The sequence below is a fragment of the Abrus precatorius genome, unplaced genomic scaffold (genome assembly GCF_003935025.1).
Source record: "Abrus precatorius isolate BTA unplaced genomic scaffold, Abrus_2018 Scaffold7, whole genome shotgun sequence".
Lineage (NCBI taxonomy): Eukaryota > Viridiplantae > Streptophyta > Magnoliopsida > Fabales > Fabaceae > Abrus > Abrus precatorius.
In genome coordinates this window covers 30627911-30651495 of record NW_020874417.1, presented here as the reverse complement: position 1 = coordinate 30651495, position 23585 = coordinate 30627911, and the positions used below count along the sequence as shown (strand labels likewise).

General features: G+C 29.2%; 3 protein-coding genes across 6 annotated transcripts; 2 read left to right on the top strand and 1 right to left on the bottom strand.

The window, feature by feature from the left end:
* Positions 1-247: 247 nt before the first annotated feature.
* LOC113872895 (protein IQ-DOMAIN 1) lies at positions 248-4476 on the bottom strand. 2 transcript variants are annotated; one of them, XM_027510772.1, is made up of 6 exons: positions 4369-4476; positions 3615-3698; positions 3180-3503; positions 2308-2526; positions 1851-1970; positions 248-1280 (listed from the first exon to the last, which is right to left on the bottom strand). In XM_027510772.1, exons 2-6 carry the CDS (start codon positions 3681-3683, stop codon positions 537-539), a joined length of 1476 nt encoding a protein of 491 aa, XP_027366573.1. In that variant the 5' UTR covers positions 3684-3698; positions 4369-4476; the 3' UTR covers positions 248-536. The 2 variants fall into 2 exon arrangements, with proteins under 2 accessions (XP_027366573.1, XP_027366574.1); XM_027510773.1 differs by lacking the exon at positions 4369-4476 and having other exon boundaries at positions 412-1280; positions 1851-1975; positions 2301-2526; positions 3615-3695.
* Positions 4477-14565: 10089 nt separating this feature from the next.
* Positions 14566-17135, top strand: LOC113873641 (elongation factor 1-alpha-like). The gene is made up of 3 exons (XM_027511854.1): positions 14566-14695; positions 15294-15784; positions 15892-17135. Exons 2-3 carry the CDS (start codon positions 15323-15325, stop codon positions 16774-16776), a joined length of 1347 nt encoding a protein of 448 aa, XP_027367655.1. The 5' UTR covers positions 14566-14695; positions 15294-15322; the 3' UTR covers positions 16777-17135.
* A 3932-nt stretch (positions 17136-21067) lies between these two features.
* On the top strand, positions 21068-23464 carry LOC113873640 (elongation factor 1-alpha-like). Of its 3 annotated transcripts, none has more exons than XM_027511852.1 (3): positions 21072-21121; positions 21630-22120; positions 22228-23464. In XM_027511852.1, exons 2-3 carry the CDS (start codon positions 21659-21661, stop codon positions 23110-23112), a joined length of 1347 nt encoding a protein of 448 aa, XP_027367653.1. In that variant the 5' UTR covers positions 21072-21121; positions 21630-21658; the 3' UTR covers positions 23113-23464. The 3 variants fall into 3 exon arrangements, with proteins under 3 accessions (XP_027367654.1, XP_027367653.1, XP_027367652.1); XM_027511851.1 differs by having other exon boundaries at positions 21074-21225; positions 22228-23455; XM_027511853.1 differs by having other exon boundaries at positions 21068-22120.
* Positions 23465-23585: the final 121 nt, after the last annotated feature.

Genomic DNA, 23585 nt, shown 5'->3' with positions numbered 1-23585 from the left:
CTTTTAATTATTAAATAAAGAAAGTATTTAATATATTTTATATTTTTATATAATAATAAGAAAATTATTAGAAAGATAAAGTAAACGTAATTTTATGGATATGTCCCAAATCACATATCCGGTGTCAGATTCCAAAGACAATAGATTTAGCATGGTCGCAACCTGAACCATGGTCTAGAAAACACTTTACAATGATAACTGATAAACACTCAACAAATAAAATAATGAAGTACAAGATTTTATATTTAAAAAAAATTAAAAATATAGTTATAAAACTAGTATATCAATTGTTTGAATCATGCAGTTAAGAAGTAAAAGACAAAGCTGTCTACATTGATTATGAAGACAACAGTGGTAATAAATGATTGCTTGATCGGCCAATTTTTATTCTATCGTACTCCCCATGGCACCAACAACATGGCTTCTGAAGAAAAAGTTGATAGAAACAACTATCAAAGATGATACAACCATTTATCTGATTCTTCTTCATTCATAATTCTATACTAAGTGCACCAATTGGCATGCATGATGGATCTCTATCTGCTCCCTCCATTTTTCATTTTCATTTTCTCCTCAGGGATGGTACCAACATTCTTATTGGAACCCAAATTTCCAACCTTAGGTGGAACAGAATGCCTTCTTGAAGCAGCTGGAGAAGCTGAGAAAGAAAGCCTCTTTTTTGAAGGAATGTTAGATTCCTTTTCAGGTGTTCCATTTCTATGTACGCCAGATGATAGACTACGCACTTTGGACTTGGCTTTTGTTACAACCTTTGTGGGTGGCGGTGTGTTTGTGTGAGTTGTTAAAGCAGGTGATGAGCTTGCAAGGCTCTCATTATCTTTTACTGGAACTGCAATGCTATGCCTGCGATTGTTTTCTGAGACTTTGCTAAACATGCTTTTTGGATCATCATCACCACCCCATGAACCACCCTTTGGACTTGAATCAGCCTTTTCCTTTGTTCCATTAGTTGATGAGGCCTTTGAAGATAGTGTTGAAGGGGAAATGTGGCTGCGAGGACGGCTTGCTTTTTGGCTTGTAGGGGAGTTCTTAACATCATGGTTCTGATCACGGAGAGAGTACAATTTTGTGATTTCACTAACTGACATGGTGTGTTTTGCAGCACTCTTTGTAGGTGCATGACCATTGTGATACATAGTGTTTTGTCCCTCCCATGGCCTTGCAGCCATCCATCGCTCTAGCCAGTTCCAGCCCCAGTGGGGATTGTTTGGATCCATAAATGTGGCATTTGAAGGTTTTGAAGTGTTCTTCCACGTTTGCTGTTGGAGAAAGCAATTGATTATCAATAGAAAAAATCATTTATATTATTAGAAATATGGAATCTACCCACATGAAAAAAAATGTACATGCAGAGACCAATTTAATGCAATTTTACTGCATTTTCAGTCTATTTTCCAGTTTTCATTTTCAACAAAATTCTACATTAATGACTCGGAAAGTGCAGGAGTTTATTTACACTTCAAAATTCTATCCAAACTAAGGTTGGGAACAGTACAAATGTATATCATGTAGGCCTGACATAAGCACCTAAGCTTTAGAATCTTTGATAATTGTTCATTGAAGAATCACAATATCAATCATATGTTGGCAAACTATTGGATTGAAAAAGAAAAACCATAAAGGTTCTAAATTACATATTATTTCTGTATAAAAAATGATGGGGATGAGATTGTAAACACACATGAAGCAATCTACTACTGTAGGAAAATCAAACTGGACTTCTTTGTGCATGGGCTTAGATACAGGACTTTAAAATGCTTCTGAGTTCAGAACTTGTTTCTCTTGTTCTACTAAAATAAAAAGTAAATAAAGAAGAGGCAGTCTTCTACCTGATGTGTTGATGCATAGGCCAAGGCCCTCTCTCTTCTCATAGCAGCTACTTGCCTGTTCAACAACTTTGCTTCAATTTGCTCCTTTGAATGCGAGCTATCATCCCATTTTTCTCCAGCCTGATGCAAAAGTAGTTGCCAATTTAGTACACATTTTAAAAGAAGTGTAAAAAAGTTAATATTATCACAAGTTTTGAAGGGGATGATAAACAAAAAATGTAGAACAAAGAAAAAAGAAAAAAAAATTGACAATTTGTCATAAACTAGCTCAAAACTATACAAGGTGAAACACGCATTTGCAAGCAATAAAACAAAGACATTACTATAAAGGACAAATTTTCTATGAGGCAAATCACAACTATATCAGCGGAACTCACTAAAGTCCTCCCCTATAACATGCATTTCAATTTTCAACATAAGTTGCATCATAATAGATATCTACTCATAAAGTGCTTACGGCATTTTGCAGTTCCTTTTCACGTTTCTGCTGCATTTGCCTTTGAAGAGCCTGATTCTGCTCAGACATTTTGATCCTCCGTGCACGAACCTGAGCCTGCAATCGTGAAAGAGTTTGCATGCATTGTAAGGTGGTAGCTGCTTGCCGTTGAACAGATTGTCCTTGCACCAATGTTTTCAACCTCGCCAATCCTCTCAAGCCACGCAATTTTCTTCTTGCCTGAAAAGCCACATAACAACAACTCTCATACATAAAAATTCACCGAAAGTTGTTGCTGTACAGATACAAATTCTCTCCACGGTAAAAGAAATTGAATGTTTTTGAATTCCAATATAATTATAGCACATATTCCTATACTATATCAACTGTGAACATGTCATGTCATTCTTGTCTGAGTAAAGTGACTATAGACTAATTAAAATTTTTAAGATAAGATTTAAATAACTCGACGATTTTAGTTTACTTTCTTCTTTATTCCTATTTTAATGTATCTTTAGTTCTTAAACAATTATATGCAAAAACTCCACTTTTTTTTTTCTTCCAAATATCAGTTTTCTTGATGAGTTGTCATACATTTATAAGTTGTAAGTTTATCATAAAAACGTATCTATATTCAATCATATTTAAGTTATTTTTTTCAAAAATAATTCTATCATTAATATAATTATCAAAAAGGAAAAGAAAATATTTCGGACAAATATCACTTAAATAGAAAAGGCAATAGACACACCCTTATAACAACTAAATGAAATTCATAAAGTACGACCAGGGACCCATAGATATTTGTCACAAAGTGGGGTATGAACATTTTGTGTGTAGTTAGTTGTTGGTATAGCACTGTCCCAAATAAATAGGATAACAAGTCCACATACCAAGTGTCCACGATATGTCTTCTGAATCTTAATGGCTGCTACTTCTTCATCGGTTTTTCCTGGGTAACGAGGCACACTTGTGAGACGAGCAACCTCTGCAGCAGCTTGAGCAGCAGCAACGGCAGCTCCTGCAGCCACAGCAGTTGCCAAAACCAAAGAAAAAGCTTGCTTGCTCTGTTCGTTCTCTGCCTCACTTCTTGGTTTTTTGTCTTTTCTAGGTGGAAGTGAGGGAGCAACAATTGCTACTCCTTCAGTTTCCCTTTCTAGATCCTCAGGATGATGATGCCCAAAACATGCTATCTTCGACTTATGATGATGAGGTTTCTGTTTTATATGATCAAAAATAAATTGTTTTGGATCAGAATCTTCTCCCATTTCATGATATTATTTTCTTATATTCATGTCAGTGGTAATGTAACGAATGTTTTCACAAACCTGATCCTTTTTGGAATCAGAACTGAAAATTCTCTTCACTGCAGAAAACCAACCCCCTTTCCTCCCCATGTGTAGTTCCTTTATCTTCATTGAAAAAAAAAAAACAAAATTGAATCAATGACAAGCCAAACAACATAAAATGAATAGTTCATAAAAGGGAAATCAAAAAGAGAATAGATGAACAAAAGTTGTGTTAAATGTAAATAAATGTAGCACCGCTAAAAACCTCTTGTTTCAATTTCATGCACGTTGAATTCCTAGCTAATCGTTAATGAAAACAAAAGGGAAGAGCCATGGAAATTTCAATAGAACCTCAAAATGGAGATCATAAATGTTGGAAGCAGATGTATGATTCATTTTCAATAAATGTTGAATATGCTCAGTCCCATTAATGAAAAGGACTAGAAACAGAAACTAAATAGAAAAAACACCCCTTCAACAAAGAAAATGCAAGGACTTTCATCCGTTTCATCAATGCAACGGAATGATCAACGAGGAAGAACCAGGAAAACAGAATTCAAAAGGCCATCAAAATATGGTCAAAAGCACCAATTTTGAACGCCTAATTTCATGGTAAATTTACCAAAAAATTTTGTAAGTTACAAATTTAGCCATGCGCTGAACAATGAAAAGAACCCAGATGACATAATTCCAAAAACCATTAAACCCATATGAGAAAAGTAGAAAACAAGGATAACAAGGGACAAAATGCATGAGAAAAAGAACAAAATTGAAGTTTTTCAAATTTCAACACCTTTGCATGAGAGTCACAAATCTCTCTGCAAATGAAAGCACATGCCCTGTGAAGAGAAAGAAGGAACAAAAAGGAGGAGGGAAGGAGAAAACTTCAACGAATGAATCTATTACAGCAAGGATTGGGTATTAGGATAAGTTTGTGAGTTGTGACTCCTAATTAACGTTAATAAATAACAACGTACCCAAAAAAACAAAAAAACATGTAACAAAATAACATACTCCTTTCCTTGGTTGTCTTTTTCAGTTTTTCATGGTTTCAAGTCGGCTTTTACTTTTTCAAAAAGAATATAAAGAAAATTCAACTGACATTGTTCTTATATATTCCTATTTTCCTGAATAATAAGCAGTTACTTTCTTAACCTATAATCCTTATTGGTAGAATTATCAACTTGACATTACTACAATGATGGTCTGAATTAAATAAAACTTGGGTTTATACCTATTAAAAAAAAAATTAAACAAGATTAACTTTTTTTGTTTTAAAAACATCGGTCAATTTTCTAAATATAACTATGTTTATATTTTATCTATAATTGGCTCGTATTTATAAATTCAGTTAAACATATTTGATTAGAAATGATTCAATACTCCAACTAAGCCGGCTAATTCTTCTAGTTCTAATTACCAGAAACGTAATCAAAATAAACAATTCAGGAGATGGAATCAACATTCGGCAAGTCAAGCAATGGCTTCATCAGACATAGAAGCATTGATGGGATTGATCCATCCTAAGTTTTGGGAAGAATGATATTCCTAGCTGTCAACATGTGTCACAGTTAAATATTATATACACAAGAAAAAAAATCCATTTTACTCCTAAAATATTTTTTTTATGTATTTTCGTTTTTTTTAATTCTATAATTATATAACATATTTGAGTCGTCTTCATTTATAACGACATCATTGAGATGACCTTTATGTATATTTCCCATTTTACATAATTATGGGTCTTTCTCATTTGTTATCACAGAATTTCTATTTATAAATTAGTTTATTTTTTCATATTTCAAAGAAAATGACGAAAAAAGAAAAAAGTAAAATTAAGGTATCCCTTATAAATGAAAATATTTGCTATTTTCTCTCACAAATAAAATAATTTTCACTTACAGTAATAAATAATAGGGTTAGTTTTATAGTGATAAATAATAGAGTTAATAATTTAATTAAAAAAATATTAATACTTTTTTATCTTTAAAATATCAAATGAATTATACTTATTGATCTAAAGAAAATATAAAATATTCTCTTAAATTTACGAGTATCATAGAAATAATACAAAAAATGAAAAAATAAAGAGAAAAAGTTATTTTTTTTTATTTTAATCAAAATCCAAACTTTTATATTAAATGCAAACAATATATTTTTAATTAGTTATCCAATTAAATGACATTTTGATTTCTTTCAAAAATTTTCAATGTAGTAAATTACTAGTAAAATGTATTTTTATTAATTAAACTAACTTTGAGATCTTTTAAATATAAAATTTATAAATGTGTTAAAAGACCAATGATCAGTTTAGTGAACAGAAAAGATTGGATATGCATTTAAATCAATATAAACAGGTATAAATCAGCCAATTTAACGAAAATGGCCTGAAAATCGAACAAGTCAACCTTCAAATGTTAGATGAGCCTCCATCATTAAAAAGCTACTTGAACCTCCTCCTCTGCAACCTAACACCACTGTCTCTGGCACCATGTAAGACATTAGCTTTCTTCTTTTCGTATGAGGCAACAAACTGCTGAAAGCTTTCTCTTGCACAAATGTTGAAAATTTTGTTCAGAAATATTTATCTTATAATAGATGTTTCTGTATTTTAAAATATGAATAATCTTGCTTGAGCTCCACGTGCTTTTGCAATCAATAAACTATCGTTAGAATTTCAAAGGAAAAATAAAAAACGGAAAGCTAATAGTTGTGTCAAATTATTATATTAAAAACAATATTAATATTGTATTTAAAAAATTATAATTTTTTTGTATAATAATATTATTATTATTAGGTTAAATTATACATTTTATCTTTATAGTTGATAATTATTTATAAAATAGTTTAAATATTTTTAAAATTTGTGTTTTAATCCGCATATGACTATTTTGTTACATTTTGATCCATATAGTTAATAAAGTTGTATCAGTAAAAATTAAAACATAATAAAATATTCACGTATAAATTAAAATATAAATCTTTTTAAATGTAAGGACCAACTTGTAAACAAGTATTAACTATATAAATTAAAAATATTTTAACTAAAAATAACATTTTTAGTGAATTTGTTTAAAGAAATTAAAAATAGTCATCAAATAAAAGAATCATAAATTTTTAAAATACTGATAAATTTATTAATAAAACTTAATAATTTATTAAATACATAAATTAATAAAAATATAATAAAAAAATATTATAATTAAATAAAAGTTGATAGTAAAATTTTATTTGAAATATAAGTATTTATTATATTTTTATAATTTCAATATAATAATTGTATATTTTTTCACAAAATTTTTTTATTTTTGGATGCTTAAACTTAACCTAAAGACTGAAATTAACAAAACTCTTAAATAAATATCCAGACATACTAATTTTTTTGAGTCAATATAATAAGATTAAAAAAAATAAGTATACCTTAATATATATTTTTTATCTAAAAATAGTAAAAAATCAGTTAAGAAAATTTTAAATTAATTAATAAAAATTTCTTACTTGTATTATGATAAAAAAATTAAAATTTATTTTATAATAAAAATCTTCTAAAATTTTAAGCTATAGTATAAATTTTATATATTAAATATAATAAATATTGTATTTTTTATATGAAAAATATTTATATAAAGATTAAATTATAATTTTTTAAAATATATAGACTAATTTGTAAATATGTGTAAATTATAAAAATTAAATATATAATTTAATCTTATTATTATTATCATTGTCATCGTTATCTTAAATTAGTTCTAATTAATTTAGAAACATTTTATGAATTGAAATAGTAATCTATAACCTAATATTTTAACCGAATTGATGACTAATCCAAGTTAAATAACACTATATTTATTCAATCCAGTTCAAATTAAATTTAAACGTTTATTATTTAAAAATCAAAATTTATGCTATTGTATATTAACGTTTTTGTAATAATGGATTTGAGTAGGTATCGGTGCCTTTTATGACTAGGACCACTAAATATTCAATATGTGTCGTATACTAATTTATCTCAGCAATTTTGCTTTTATTTTTAATAATGTCAATGTAAAATATTTGTTTATACCTAAGGGTATATATAGACAAAATTCTTAATTACCCCAAAAAAAAGTGGTATTTCAATCAGGTTTTACACAAATTGTTACAACCCACATGAAAGCAAAAGAGCATCGATTTTGCTTTCTTTCTTAATTTCTTTGATGTCTACAAAGACTCTGTCTAATATCTATCCATCTACTTCAAAAATCACACTAAACCAGCCTCTACTACGACGTCGTTTGCAATCTTACTACTACTGCAGCCCAACACAAATGATATTGACTTAAAAATCTTCCACATCCCTTTGCAGTTCCTCCTCCCCTTGACGGTGACTTCTTTCCCACTCTCCGGTGCCGGAAACATGGTCGCTGGTACTCTCCGGCTTTGTCTTTTTCTAATGTCTCTTAGTTCCATCTCAGTGGTAGAGGACAACTTTGACATCCCAAACATAAACAAAAACCATCTAGATTTTGTGGCACTCCTCACAAGCGACACCTTACCCATCGATGTGTACTCACATCTAAAACTCTTTGAACGCTTTGCTTCTTCTAATTCTCCTTTCTTCCAAGTGGGTCTTTTTGCTTTGTCTAATGGCTGTGGCTTCCATTGAAAAATAGCACCTTTTTGAACACTAGTTTTGCTTTCAACACGGGGAGGGTCTTTGAAGGGAATGAGTTTGCCACAAAAGACTATGTTGTCACGAGTTGATGAGGTCGTGAATTCTTCACTGAAGAACTCGAAGAAATCATCATCATTATCCTCCACCTTGTTATTATTTCCATTCTCTTTGGAGAAATCATGATCACCACCCCATTGAGATGAAACTGAGTCACCATAAATTGGAAGATCACAAAGAGATAGAGCTTCTTCTTCTTCATATGGGTCGTGCAGCAAAGTGCTTTCTTCGTTTCCTGCTTCTTCGGTTGAGTAAAATTCTTTAGCCGCCATTGATACTTACACTAAAAGATGTATAAAAACAAAAGGGAATGGGAATATTGATGTGAAGAATATTTTTCTAGCTGCTTATGGGGTGTCTTGATCTGTTCAAGTATTCTCAATATATATATAAGAGATTTAGAGAGAGAGAGAGAGAGAGAGAGGTTGTTGACGGTATTGGTGTCGATATCATCTAGATGAATAGGAATAAATTATAACAAGGTATCCAAATTTAACAGTTTAATTAACAATTCTAGAAGAGCAGGCGCCAAAGGCTGAAAAGGAGGTCATATATATATGATGGATGATTCAAAGTGCTTCTAGATGAAATTATATTTATGCTTATGGAGAAAGCAATGCTTTCATTCTAAAGTTTTATTTATATAGTTTAATGGAGGCTGCTTAGGTTGTTACCACATGTCTGATATAAGTTTGTGTTTGGCTCCTTGCCTCATAGTTAACACTAAGGTCCCACATCTCATAGAAGTACTTATAATTTATACACTGTTTGGCACAGTTAACATCTTTGGAGCCGGCACATGTTCAGCAAAACATGCAGTTTATTCTCTTCTGCCTTTTTCCTTACACTCAATGGTATGGGGTATTGATATTGACTTGTTTTTTGTTATTTTGTGCTGATAAATGAGGAAAGTAGACTCGATGGTCGTCTCTGACTTGCTATAGCTATGTGACTTGATTTTTGTTGGTGACCTTAAAATATTTACAATTTGAAACTTAAGCAACACATGTCAAAGAATTGCGATATGATTCCAAAAATTAAATTGAGGGAGCGGTTTGCCTATTAAATACTTAGGTCACTTCTAGGTTAACTTATTAATAAGTTAGTTTAACAGAAGAAAAATAATATAGAAATGAATTAAATTTATTTTGTAAGTTAAAAATAATTTATTTTTACAAGTTGTAAAGGAGTTAAACGGGAGTAACTTTAAAAAAATAGATAATTATAAGTTAATTTTAATTTATAAAAAATTATTCTTTTTTATATCATTTTCTTCTTTACAATAACTTCTAAAAACACACTTATACATTAACTTAGTAGGTTAACTGGTTGATTATGACTAAAGAAAAAAAATTTGAAATAATTAAGGATATATTCAACTTGATCAAGAATAAGAAATAAAATACAACTTTGTGTATCAAAAAATTCAATACTACAAGAATCTATCTCAAAGAATCCATGAGAACGTAACTTAAACATAAACACAAATATAAAACAAAAATCATACGTGATTGAGAGATAATAGAAAGATTGAATTGAACCTTTGTGCAACAAAAAGAAGAAGTATGAAATTGATTTAAAGAGAAGTTATTAGAGAGATGATGCTAAAAGAGGAGTTGAGAAAGAGCACAAACCTTTAAAAATATAATAGGATTATGTTTTTTGGATTGGAAGAGAATGGTAGTTGCGGACAGAGACAAGTTATTATAATAAACGGGTAAAAAAATATTTTAACTGAGATTTTCTACAACTGTCATTAATTAGATAACTATGATTATTATAATAAATTGTAAAAAATATTTAAATTTAACTACAGTTATTTAAACTATGAGCAATATTTAAAATTAACAATGGTTATATAAATTACAGATAAAAAATAATGGAAAAATTAATTTTTTTAATAGTAAAAGTTTCAAAATGTTTATCATTTAAATTTTTTTATTAAGTACGAAAATATCATTTTAACTGGCAAGAACTTTTCTAGTCTTATTGAATGCAACAACGTTAAATATTTGAAGAGAAAATTTTGTTGCTTATAATTGTCTTATTCAACTGGAACAAGATCCCTTCAAGTAGATGATAATTATAAAAAACAAAAGAAGAGAGAAAAATAGAACTAAAAAATGATATAAAATATATAATAAAGGATTAAATGTAAAAATAAGAAAATTATTAAAAATGACAAATAATGAATATAAAAACAATTAGGCATAGAACTATAAGAATAGGTGTAAAATGTTCTTTTAGAATTTAGAATTTAGTTTGATCAACTTCTGCCAAGTTTTCTTCGAGAATGGTCCTAAGTCAAATGATTTGAATGGTCTTTTTTATATATGATTTAGTATGTCATGGGTTGATTTCTAGCAATCAAAATATATAATTATATGAAAATTAGTCCTCTGTCTTTTTTTTTATGACGAAATTGTTTTCATGTAATTTTCATCTCAGCTGGGCTTGGATTAAATTCCTTTCTAAATCAATTTCGTATAAATCCCTTGGTGCAATATTAGAGATTTTTGTTATCTTCAATTACCTACGAATTATAAAACTAGTGGTGAAGTAAAAAAAAAAAAAGTCTCAATTAGGAAATATGTTTTAAAATAATATTATTTTAATAATTAATATTTTTTTAAAAAAATTAGAAAATAACTAAGCCCCAATTTGCTTAAGAAATGGGTGAGCTGTCTAATGGTAAAGTATCATGTTAAAATTTTTCACATTTTAGAAAAACAAAGTTCAAATTAAAACAATTCGAGTGTGTTATACACGTTAAATTGTGTTCTAGTATGAAAAATCATAATTTATAACATTGAAATGAATTTAAATTTAAATAAATTTAATGTTTATATAAATATGTAATAAATGAATATTTTACCTCTTTACTTTTGTCTAGACTATAATTTAGTGGCTGTCATCTATGTATACTATGCCACAAATAAGATTTTCTTTATACGTATACAAATTAACATACACAAAATTTAATAACTCTCTAAATTAGAAACTTAAAAATATGATATTATGATAATTTATAAATACTCATTCTTTTATCTAAAAATGTTTAAATATAACTAAACACTACATAAGTCTTTAACTTCTTTTCCATTATTTTAAAAAATCAACTACAAGACAAAACCTAAACCATTTTATATAAGGCATTTAAGTATAAGTTCAAACTCTTGTTTACTTTTAGAATATATCTGCATAGTAAATTCTAATAAAAAACATGTTAGAACGAATAATTTATCTTATGTCTCGTTACAAATGTAATATTCATTTAGGTAACAAAAATATTTAGAAGAAAAAAAATATTTTAATATATTTTACCATTCCAATTAGGTTGACAATGCAAGTGGTAATTCCCATTGCATAGGTTAAGGGAGTAGAGAAGAAAGCGCACAAAGATATCACCTTCCCTCCCCTTAACTAGCATTATTACCTAATTCAAAATGGTTAAACATACAAAAATAAAAGTTTTTCACCAACTAACAAATTGATTTTTACATTAAGCAACCCTTGATAACTATAAGTTTTAACATGATAAATGCCAAGTGACATGCATTTGACACAATTTTTTTAACATTTTCTTTTAATTGTTGAGATAATATTTATATTTTTTTTCGCTAATAGATAACTGGCTTAAACTATTTTATTTTATGGGCCTAGCGTCTTGCCCAATGATAAAAAAAATAGTATTTTAAAAGCACGTTGTTCTTGAAAGTTAGTGCACCATCTATTTTTAAGTACTTCTTGGTCGTTTCCATGGGTGTTTTTGCAGGTTCTAACTTCCTATTCTATAGGATCATTTGCACCATGAATGAACACCTTAAATCAAGATAAACACCATCACCCTATGCATCGTTTGGTCATTGCAATGCCTATTATCACATCCAATATTCAGAGTTTCAACTGAATGTTCCCAAATTTTATACACTATAAATAAAAAATGAAAATAAATGCAGACAAACTAATCAAGTGCATGGCACTCGTAAGACATTCTACATTAAATACATGTATTGAATAAGTAAATAGAATCAACCCATTTATCAGTTAGCATCCAAACTTATTGTCATTTTAAATATATAATTGTACACAAGCCATTTGTTAATAATTAATATACTTTTATAAACAAGTCAAAATCACAATTCCTTGTATCGTATTAATATGTATTTATTTGTTTTTTTTATTATCAATATACGTTGTAAAAATTTATATATATTTTAAGAGTTATTTTTTTTTTGGCTAAAAAAAATGAGAATAGGTTATTTAAAAGTTAAATGTATACGTAATATAATTTTTTTTTAATTTTTTTAATTAAGCATGCAAAAAGTAATTTAAATAAATACAATTCAAATCTTCCCTCCGTGGAAACTTGTAATGGTAAAATTATAAGATAAAATTTTATAAATGGGTTGAACTAGTAATTATTGATATTTTATTAATACAAAACTTATTTTCATTTTTTATTTATATAAATAATAAACTACACTTTTATGATTTATAAACAATTATTACACTTTCAATTTCTATGTGTTTTACAATTAAAACAAACTATAAAAAGTATACTTTTTATTTAGGATTTATACGTGAATAAAGTAAGTATATATTTTAATAATTTATTAAAACCAATAAATTCGTTGTTATTTGTTTAAAATTTGAAAAAATGGAAAGTAAAAAAAATTAATAAAGTTAATAAATACAAAATAAATGGAGAAATAACTTAAAAGAATTCAAAAGCATAATATGCAGAATTCAGAAAGAACGTGTTGTCACAGTTGTATAAGAAAAACTTAAATCGATGATGTGGACGAAAGATATTATATTTTATACATTAAAATAAAATTTTGTAAAAAATAAAAATTGTAATATCTATTATGTACAAAGAAAATATATACTTAAAAGAATTTTACTAAAATAAATTAAATCATAATAATTTGGAAGAGGGAGTGTTTCTCTCATTTAATGTCTTTAAAATTAGCTAAAGTGAGAAATTAATAGCATTTGTAAATTGTAACTCAGAAAATGAACTCAAGTTTTCAAACAAGATGTTCAATTAATTTTGCAATTCAACTTATCAACCAAGACAACAAAAAGAAAATTTTGAATGCTTAATTCAAGATTTACGAATGAATGCTTAACTAATGGATTATTGATTGTTTGGGGATTTATTTAGTGATTAGAATAACTATCACATAATATATTAGTATCGGGATATACGAGTAAATTTTATTTTATAAACTAATCTTAAATATTTGCTTTTAATGAAAGGATCTGTGAATTTTTAAAAATAAGCCACGCATTTTATTTTATGTTAACTGTTTAATACTTTTTAAAATATTATATTTAAATTTAATTGATTAATCTAAATTTTTTATTTTAATATTATTATATATTTTAAAAATAGCATCTTGATTATTTACAACGAATGAATATATTGCATATTACATGAGTAATTTAAAATTTTGAAAAATTTATACATAAATTTTTGTAAAACATAATAAACTTTTATTATGTTAAATGTAAAATATAACATAATTTAATGAGATAACGCTTTTAAAATTTTAAAATAAAAAAATTATTTTATATTCATTAATAATTTACAATTCAAAGAAACTAAATTTTAATACAGCACGTTAATATTTATAAAAATTTAATTTTTTTTAAAATATCTAGAATTTAATATAGCACATTAATATTTAAATTTTTATTTTAAATTTAAAATAAATTAAAATCAGGAGATAACATTTGGAAAGTAGTTTTAACGAGAAAATCTAAACAATTCATATAAATATTTATTTTCTATCATAAACGATATTTTAAATTCATAATATAAAAATTAGTAAATTAATTTATATTATTATTATTATTAAAAATATCAAGTTACATTTTAGACTTTTTTTTACTATAATTCTTAAAAAGAATATATACTAAAATATAAAATTTTAAGAAGAATTATAAAAATACGAAAATGACGATTTTGAATAGAATATAAGAATTAAAATTAATTAATTTTAAAAAATTTAAATATGACCTTAAAATTAACCCATTTTATCTAAAAAACGTTTATTTAAATAATCTATTTTAATTAATTCTCTTTACTTATTATTATTATTTAAAATAGATTGGTGGATTGTAACAGACAACCCTAATTCCGTAATCTGTATCTTGTGCCGCCGTTGGAGATAATGCAAGAAGCGATTGTCGTGGGAAAGGGTTTCAATTACCGCCACGTAAGCACAATTATGAGGATACAGCTGGAATCATAAGGCAAAAATCAAGGGTAAATCCGTAAACACAGGGGAACCAGTTGTATTATATAGCCCCTCTTACCTCACCAGTCAAGCGCGTCTCTTTTCAGCACTCACACTCTCTTCCTTGCGGCTAGGGTTTTAGCGCAGCTTCTTTCTTCAAGGTTCTCTCTTCCACAATTCCCTTCTTGACCACGTTCTTATCGTCATTCTTTAATCCTTTGATGTGTCCATGCGCTTCAGTTTGTCTATTTGATTATGCTGCTGGATGATTATGTTTTGGTTTATGTTCTTTTATTTGTTTTTTTGGTTAATCTTATGTGTCTTTAATCGAATATATGAAGCTTGATTGTGTAAAGACTATGCATATTTGTTTTAGAAGTTTTTGTTGATTATCCATTGTATATAGATCTGGGTATAGTCGTTTTTAACTGAGGGCACAGGGTCTTACCTGATGGAATAGCTGAACATACGGTCATTTGAATACAATGAATATGATGTTTTAGGGTTAAAAATATGTTCGTATTATTTTTATAGTCAAACTGCATTTACCCGATCTGCTTTAACTAGTGGTTTCTGCTTTGTATGATCAATATAGTTTGTTTTAGTTGTGTTTACTATTTTTCGGCTAGTTGATAATGTCTATGTTAAGATCGTCTGATCTTTTTTTCTCCTTTGTGAGTATTGAGATGTACGATTTTGGGGAAGGCGATGATAATTTGTTGTGTTCTGAGATGGTTGTTGTTTGTGTTACAATTGCAGATCTTTCTTGCTTTGAGATTTAAGTCATAATGGGTAAAGAGAAGGTTCACATTAACATTGTGGTCATTGGCCACGTCGACTCTGGGAAGTCAACTACCACCGGCCACTTGATCTACAAGCTCGGAGGTATTGACAAGCGTGTCATTGAGAGATTTGAGAAAGAAGCTGCTGAGATGAACAAGAGGTCATTCAAGTATGCCTGGGTGCTTGACAAGCTTAAGGCTGAGCGTGAAAGAGGAATCACTATTGATATTGCCCTGTGGAAGTTTGAGACAACTAAGTACTACTGCACTGTCATTGATGCTCCCGGACACAGGGATTTCATTAAGAACATGATTACTGGAACATCCCAAGCTGACTGCGCTGTTCTTATCATTGACTCCACTACTGGTGGTTTTGAAGCTGGAATTTCCAAGGATGGACAGACTCGTGAACATGCTCTTCTTGCTTTCACTCTTGGTGTGAAGCAGATGATTTGCTGCTGCAACAAGGTTTATGGCTGCTCTCTTTGTCTGCCTGCATTTTAAAGGCATATTTAGTGGTAGTTGAGTTTTTTAATTAATTTATTGAACTTTTTATTTCTGACTTGTTTGAACAGATGGATGCTACCACTCCTAAGTACTCCAAGGCTAGATATGATGAAATTGTGAAGGAAGTTTCTTCCTACTTGAAGAAGGTTGGATATAACCCTGACAAAATCCCTTTTGTTCCCATCTCTGGTTTTGAGGGAGATAACATGATTGAGAGGTCCACAAACCTTGACTGGTACAAGGGTCCAACCCTTCTTGAGGCCCTCGACCAGATCAATGAGCCCAAAAGGCCATCAGACAAGCCTCTCCGATTACCCCTTCAGGATGTCTACAAGATTGGAGGTATTGGAACAGTGCCTGTGGGGCGAGTTGAAACCGGTATCTTGAAACCTGGAATGGTTGTTACTTTTGGGCCAACTGGGCTGACAACTGAAGTTAAGTCGGTGGAGATGCACCATGAAGCTCTTCAAGAGGCCCTTCCTGGTGACAACGTGGGATTCAACGTCAAGAACGTTGCTGTCAAGGATCTCAAGCGTGGTTTTGTTGCCTCAAACTCCAAGGATGACCCTGCCAAGGAGGCTGCTAACTTCACCTCCCAAGTTATCATCATGAATCACCCTGGGCAGATTGGAAATGGCTATGCACCAGTACTTGATTGCCACACCTCCCACATTGCTGTCAAGTTTGCCGAACTTGTCACTAAGATTGACAGGCGATCTGGCAAAGAGCTTGAGAAGGAGCCCAAGTTCCTGAAGAATGGAGACGCCGGTTTTGTGAAGATGATTCCCACCAAGCCCATGGTGGTTGAAACTTTCTCTGAGTATCCTCCACTTGGTCGTTTTGCTGTGAGAGACATGCGTCAAACTGTGGCTGTGGGAGTCATCAAGAACGTGGAGAAGAAGGATCCCACTGGAGCTAAGGTCACCAAGGCTGCACAAAAGAAGGGCAAGTGAATCGTGCAGGATGGTTTATCGGGAACACTCTATCCTTATGACTACAATAATTGGTTTCTTGTTCGTAGTAGTTGTGTGTTTCGTCTAGTGAACTTGTTTATCGGAGTTGCTGTCAGGTCTGCACCGTCATCTCGCAACTTTTGTTCCCAGAACTGGGTTCTTGATCGACGGTGGCAAGGCTTTTTCTATTTTCCATTATATGCCTTATTTTTATTTTAATGTGCCTGCAAGAACACTTGATACAGTTTTGTGAGCTGCAGCGAATTTTAGGACTAGTCCTACGCTGTAGATTTGGTTTTTTAATGTCGTATGTTATGTTCTTATTTCTATTATGTGTTCTTGTTTTAAATTCTACTTTAATTTGTGAATTTTTGCTGCGTTTGTGTCGACATGATTTAATAAGTTGCTGCCTTATGATGCCTGGTTAACTAATTTAAAGACGGGTTAACTAACCCGGGTCCGATTAAATCGGGATGAAAAAAAAATGTTGCTAATACTTTTAACCTTGTATTTTCATTGTAAGTTTATTTAAACATAAAAGATATTTGATAATTTAAATTATAAAATTTATATTAGTATGAAATAATTTAATGTAATGTTTTACGATGATTGATATATGTGAAACTGTATAATTCTATGATCTATTAAGAATTATTTTTTTCTAAATCGTATGTTCTGATCTACTGGGCAGGAAAGAATTGTATTTGTTTTATTATTTTTATAAAGAAAATTTTAATATTATGTGATACTATATACTTTTATGATTTATTAAGAATTAATTTTTTTTTTCTAAATCGAATGTTCTGAACCACTGGGCAGGAAAGAATTGTATTTGTTTTATTAATTTATAAACAAATTTTTCATATTATAAGATAGTGGAAGTTTATTGAATACATTCTTAATTAACCACACACAGTTAAATTATATAAATATCACATTTTTTATTAAAACATATAAGCATAAGAATAAAAGGTAATAAAATAACGTGTAGTAATATAATTTTAAAGTACAATTATATTTTTCTTGATCAGCAAGAGTAATAAAGTAAACTTTCATGACTTTTTTTTTATAAAAAAATCATCAACGTTTGTTACATCTAATATGAGGTAATGAACACATTATATTTTGAGAAGTAATATGTAATAAAAATGTATATATTTTAATAATGATTAAAATTAATATATTTTCCATCACATTTTGTTTATTTAAAACTAATTATAAAAATTGAAAGTTTTTGAAAATGAAAAACTATGAAGATATTAATCAATCTAATTAAAAGAAAATAAATAAAGTAATAACTTGAAAATTTTCAAAAACAAAAATATTTAAAAAGTTATGTAATAATTATTGTAGAAAATACTTTAATTACTATATACACTTAGAAACATATATGATATTGTAAATTAAAATAAAATCACTTGCAAAAAATTGCAACTCCAAATACTTTATGAGTTTGATTAATGAATACTTAATTGAGTATTTAGTCATAATTTTAGTGAATAAAATTAAAATACCATAATATAAATTCTTCTCAAAAAAACAATCTAGTTTGAGCAATATCCAACAATTTTTTATTTATAGAATATACTTTTTGGTATGATTGTTTTTATATTTTAAAGTTATTCTGTTGAGTCAAGCAATCTAGTGTAGAAAATATATTTTGATTTTGGTTTTTACAATTTTTATTATAGGAATAGGTTTAAATCCATCATTGGGCTTGTTTCTGATATAAAATAGATTCCTTCAAGTCAAGGTAAATGTTGATAGAGTTACTTCTAAGTCCATAGGAACTGTTGTTTGTGAAAGTCTTGCTAGGGACTGCTGCGATCAATTTTTAGTTGGATTCTACTCTGATATTGACTATTGCTTTCTCCTTGTTGTTGAGCTCAGGGTTGTTTTACTGGAAGTCTAGTTGATATTAAAGAAGGGCTTTGATAGCACATACATTGAAAGTAATTCAAAAGAAGCTATTTTTTTTATCTAGTTAAATAAATAATACAAAAATTTATATAATAAATTGTATAAAATATAAAAAATTAAATATTATAAATTATGGATAATAACTAATAAGTGTTAAGATGTGAAAAAAAAAATAAAGAGTAATTGTAATAATGTGATTTAATAATTAGAGTAATTCTTATATTCTAAATGTGTCCTTATTAAAATGTTGATACTTAATGAAAGAAAAAAAAATGAACACATTATATTCTTAGAAGTAATATGTAATAAAAACGTGTATATTTTAATAATGATCAAAGTCTCTATAATTTTTATCATATTTTGTTTATTTAAAACTAATTATAAAAATTTAAAATTTTTGAAAATGAAAAACTATGAAGATATTAATAAAGCTAATTAAAAATAAATAAATAAAATAATAACTTGAAAATTTTCAAAAACAAAAATATTTAAATAAGTCATGTAATAATTACTGTAGAAACAACTTTAGTTACTATATACACTTTAAAACATATATGATATTGTAAATTAAAATAAAATAATAAATACTTGCAAACTTACCACTCTAAATACCTTGTATGAGTTTGATGAATAAATACTTAATTAATTGTGTAGCTACTATTTTAATAAGTAAAGTAATTGTCATAAAATCCTGTTATATATATATATATATATATATATATATATATATATAATCTAGCATAATACATGTAGTAGGTTATTTTGTCATATTATATTATATTTTTATCTAATTTTTATGTTATTATTTTATTACATTCATCAAATAAATCATATTAAATATAAGACGATATAATATAATTTAAATATTTTGTTTTATTTTAAAAAGTTTTAGATATTTAATTTAGACCCCTCTAAAAAATAGCATATTAGTAATTGTGAACTTTCAATTAAGATAAAAAAAAACCTTTTAAATTAAAATTTATTAATAAAAAATATATTAACACAATTAAATTTAAAAGAAAAATTTATTTATGATTTTCTGTTTTTTTAAATTTCCTTGTTTACTCAAAAATAAATAAATAATTCAAAATTGAAGAAATATTATATAAAAAGTTTATTAAATTAAGATGTATTGAATTTTTTTACATTGAACGTGTATAATGAATTAAAATATTTTTAATATATAATTGAAAATATATTTTTTGATTGTTTTGCAATTTGACAATTCTTAGAAAGAGTAAATGTTGTAATTAATAAAAATAATTCTATTATATTAGCTAAAATATAATAAAAAATTTAATGTTAAATTACAAAGTCAATGCTTAATATAAAAAATTATTTATTAGCATTACGAGAAAGATAGTTAATTTCTAAAATACTTTCATTTAAAAGCTCTTAAAAATGTTTTCATTTAAGAATTAATATTAACAGATCATATATAAAAATTAATAAATGATCATTGAATTAAAAAACAAAAATAATGAAAGTAATTAAATTACAATATAAAGTATTAAAAATTCTTTCTTTAAAATAATATTAGATTTTCTTGGCCTAGATTTTTGTTTTGTTCTTAGACTTTTAAATCTCGTTTAATAAAAAAAGGGTATTAGATTAAAAAATTAATACTTAATATAAAAAAGTCATTTCAATTAACAGAAAAAGGTAACTAATTCTTAAATATAGTCTCGTTTAAAAAAACTGAATTTTTTCAGAACTCACACTTACAAAATATTATAGCATATTAAATAAAAATAACTAAACTGATAAATTTTAAATTAAATAATATAATATAAATGTTCTATAATAATAATAAAAAAGATAAGAAAGCAATAAATGTTCTATAATAAAAAAAAAAGATAAGAAAGCAAACCATCTCCTGAAAATATGTTCACTCGATGAGGTTTTTAAAAAGATTATCATTCAAAAAATTATACTTTTAGATCTGAAAGTCAAATTTAAATCAAGAATAGTTAAGATTACATGATCTTAAAATTTAGTTAATCAAAAAAATATATATTTTCAGTATCTAATAAAAAATATTTAAAATAAATTTAAATTTATGAGATAATATTTTAAAAATAGAAAATAAATACATCTAGTCAAATAATTAATGAAAACAATTACATAATAAATTGTATAAAATATAAATAATTAAATATTATGGATTATGGACAATAACTGATTCTATCTTGCGGCGCAAGCGGTTGACGACTCAACGACCGTTTGCGTGGGGAAGGGGTTTCACTTACCGCCACTTCAGCAGAATGTCAGGATACAACCTGGAAATATAAAGCAAAAGGAGGGGCAATTCCGTCAACACAAAAAGAACAAGCTACGCTATATCAAACACAAGCACCTCTGTTTTCCTTTCAGCATCATTCATTCTCTTCGCTGCCAAGCTTTTACCGCAGTTTCTTTTTTCAAGGTCCTCTAAATTCTCCTCGTTATCCGTGTTCTGTTCATCAATAAACAATTCCCTCAATTCAATTGTTTACGTAGTTAGGTCTATCTATTTCACTATGGTGTATAGTTAAGTGTGGTTGGTTTTTTTTTATTTGATTCTGGTTTGGATTCATGGGCTTGTTAAATATTATTTATGAATCTAATTCGTGCGAAAACCTTGCATATTTGAGTCATGGTTTTTCTTTGTTGGTAATCGATTGTATGTTGACCTGGGTATCGTTGTTTTCAGCATGGGAACGGTGTCTTTCTCGGTGGTATAGATAAACATAATGATGTTATTATACCTCCTATGATTTTTATAGTCATACTGTATTTGATCAATTTTGCTGATTCGAATTGTGTTTTTGATTTGTCGGATAGCTGATGTTTCTTGTTTATGATTATTAAGGTTTGTAATTTTGGGGAAGGCGGTGATAATTAGTTGAATTTGTTTTGTTCTTAGATGCTTGTTTTTGGCGTTGAAATTGCAGATCTTTCTTGCTTTGAGATTTTAGTCATAATGGGTAAAGAGAAGATTCACATTAACATTGTGGTCATTGGCCACGTCGACTCTGGGAAGTCAACTACCACCGGCCACTTGATCTACAAGCTCGGAGGTATTGACAAGCGTGTCATTGAGAGATTTGAGAAAGAAGCTGCTGAGATGAACAAGAGGTCATTCAAGTATGCCTGGGTGCTTGACAAGCTTAAGGCTGAGCGTGAAAGAGGAATCACTATTGATATTGCCCTGTGGAAGTTTGAGACAACTAAGTACTACTGCACTGTGATTGATGCTCCCGGACACAGGGATTTCATTAAGAACATGATTACTGGAACATCTCAAGCTGACTGTGCTGTTCTTATCATTGACTCCACTACTGGTGGTTTTGAAGCTGGAATTTCCAAGGATGGACAGACTCGTGAACATGCTCTTCTTGCTTTCACTCTTGGTGTTAGGCAGATGATTTGCTGCTGTAACAAGGTACATGGCTGCCTTTATCTACCTGCACTTTAAAGCCATATTTAGTTGTAGTCGATTGTTTTTCCAATTAATTTATCTGACTTCTTTTTTATGGCTTCCTTGAACAGATTGATGCTACCACTCCTAAGTACTCCAAAGCTAGATATGATGAAATTGTGAAGGAAGTTTCTTCCTACTTGAAGAAGGTTGGATATAACCCTGACAAGATACCTTTTGTTCCCATCTCTGGTTTTGAGGGAGATAACATGATTGAGAGGTCCACAAACCTTGACTGGTACAAGGGTCCAACCCTTCTTGAGGCCCTTGACCAGATCAATGAGCCCAAGAGGCCATCAGACAAGCCTCTCCGATTACCCCTTCAGGATGTCTACAAGATCGGAGGAATTGGAACAGTGCCTGTAGGGCGAGTTGAAACCGGTATCTTGAAACCTGGAATGGTCGTTACTTTTGCACCATCTGGACTGACAACTGAAGTCAAGTCTGTGGAGATGCACCATGAAGCTCTTCAAGAGGCCCTTCCTGGTGACAATGTGGGATTCAACGTCAAGAACGTTGCTGTCAAGGATCTCAAGCGTGGTTATGTAGCCTCAAACTCCAAGGATGACCCTGCCAAGGAGGCTGCTAACTTCACATCCCAAGTTATCATCATGAATCACCCTGGGCAGATTGGAAGTGGCTATGCACCAGTACTTGATTGCCACACCTCCCACATTGCTGTCAAGTTTGCTGAATTGATGACTAAGATTGACAGGCGATCTGGCAAAGAGCTTGAGAAGGAGCCCAAGTTCCTGAAGAATGGAGATGCCGGTTTTGTGAAGATGATTCCCACCAAGCCCATGGTGGTTGAAACTTTCTCTGAGTATCCTCCTCTTGGTCGTTTTGCTGTGAGAGACATGCGTCAAACTGTGGCCGTGGGAGTCATCAAGTCGGTGGAGAAGAAGGATCCAACTGGAGCTAAGATCACCAAGGCTGCACAGAAGAAGGGCAAGTGAATCGTGCAGGATGGTTTATCAAGAAACCTATATCTTCATGACTACAATAAATGGTTTCTTGTTAGTAATATTTCCATTTTTCGTCCAGTGAACTTGTTTTTCGGTGTTTGTGTCAGGTCTGCCCCGTCGTCTCGGAACTTTTGTTCTCAGAACTGGGTTCTTGATCGACGGTGGCAAGGCTTTTTCTTTTTTGGTTTTGTGCTTTCTATTTTTGAAAGCTGCAGCGAATTTGAGGACTAGTCCTACGCTGCCTGTTTGGTTTATCATTGTCAAGTGTCAGTCAACTATATACTATGTACTGTGTTACTATATTTCATCTATAATTTTAGTTTTAGTTTAAATCCTAGTTCCTCAAAATTTTCACATTTTCCCCCAAATTCCCCTCCCCATTAACAAAAATAATAATTATTATAATTAAGTACACTATATTTTAACCTTTAGATTAATTGCACTGTTTGCAATTTCTTTTAAAT

Excerpts from the sequence above, each read along its gene's own strand:
- LOC113872895 (XM_027510773.1), bottom strand. The coding sequence starts at position 3,683 with ATGGGGAGGAAAGGGGGTTGGTTTTCTGCAGTGAAGAGAATTTTCAGT. Across the intron at positions 3,504-3,614 it reads CTGATTCCAAAAAGGATCAG|AAACCTCATCATCATAAGTC; the intron begins GTTTGTGAAAAC and ends CATATAAAACAG. Across the intron at positions 2,527-3,179 it reads AGACATATCGTGGACACTTG|GCAAGAAGAAAATTGCGTGG; the intron begins GTATGTGGACTT and ends GTGGCTTTTCAG.
- LOC113873641 (XM_027511854.1), top strand. The coding sequence starts at position 15,323 with ATGGGTAAAGAGAAGGTTCACATTAACATTGTGGTCATTGGCCACGTC. Across the intron at positions 15,785-15,891 it reads TGATTTGCTGCTGCAACAAG|ATGGATGCTACCACTCCTAA; the intron begins GTTTATGGCTGC and ends TTGTTTGAACAG.
- LOC113873640 (XM_027511853.1), top strand. The coding sequence starts at position 21,602 with ATGCTTGTTTTTGGCGTTGAAATTGCAGATCTTTCTTGCTTTGAGATT. Across the intron at positions 22,121-22,227 it reads TGATTTGCTGCTGTAACAAG|ATTGATGCTACCACTCCTAA; the intron begins GTACATGGCTGC and ends TTCCTTGAACAG.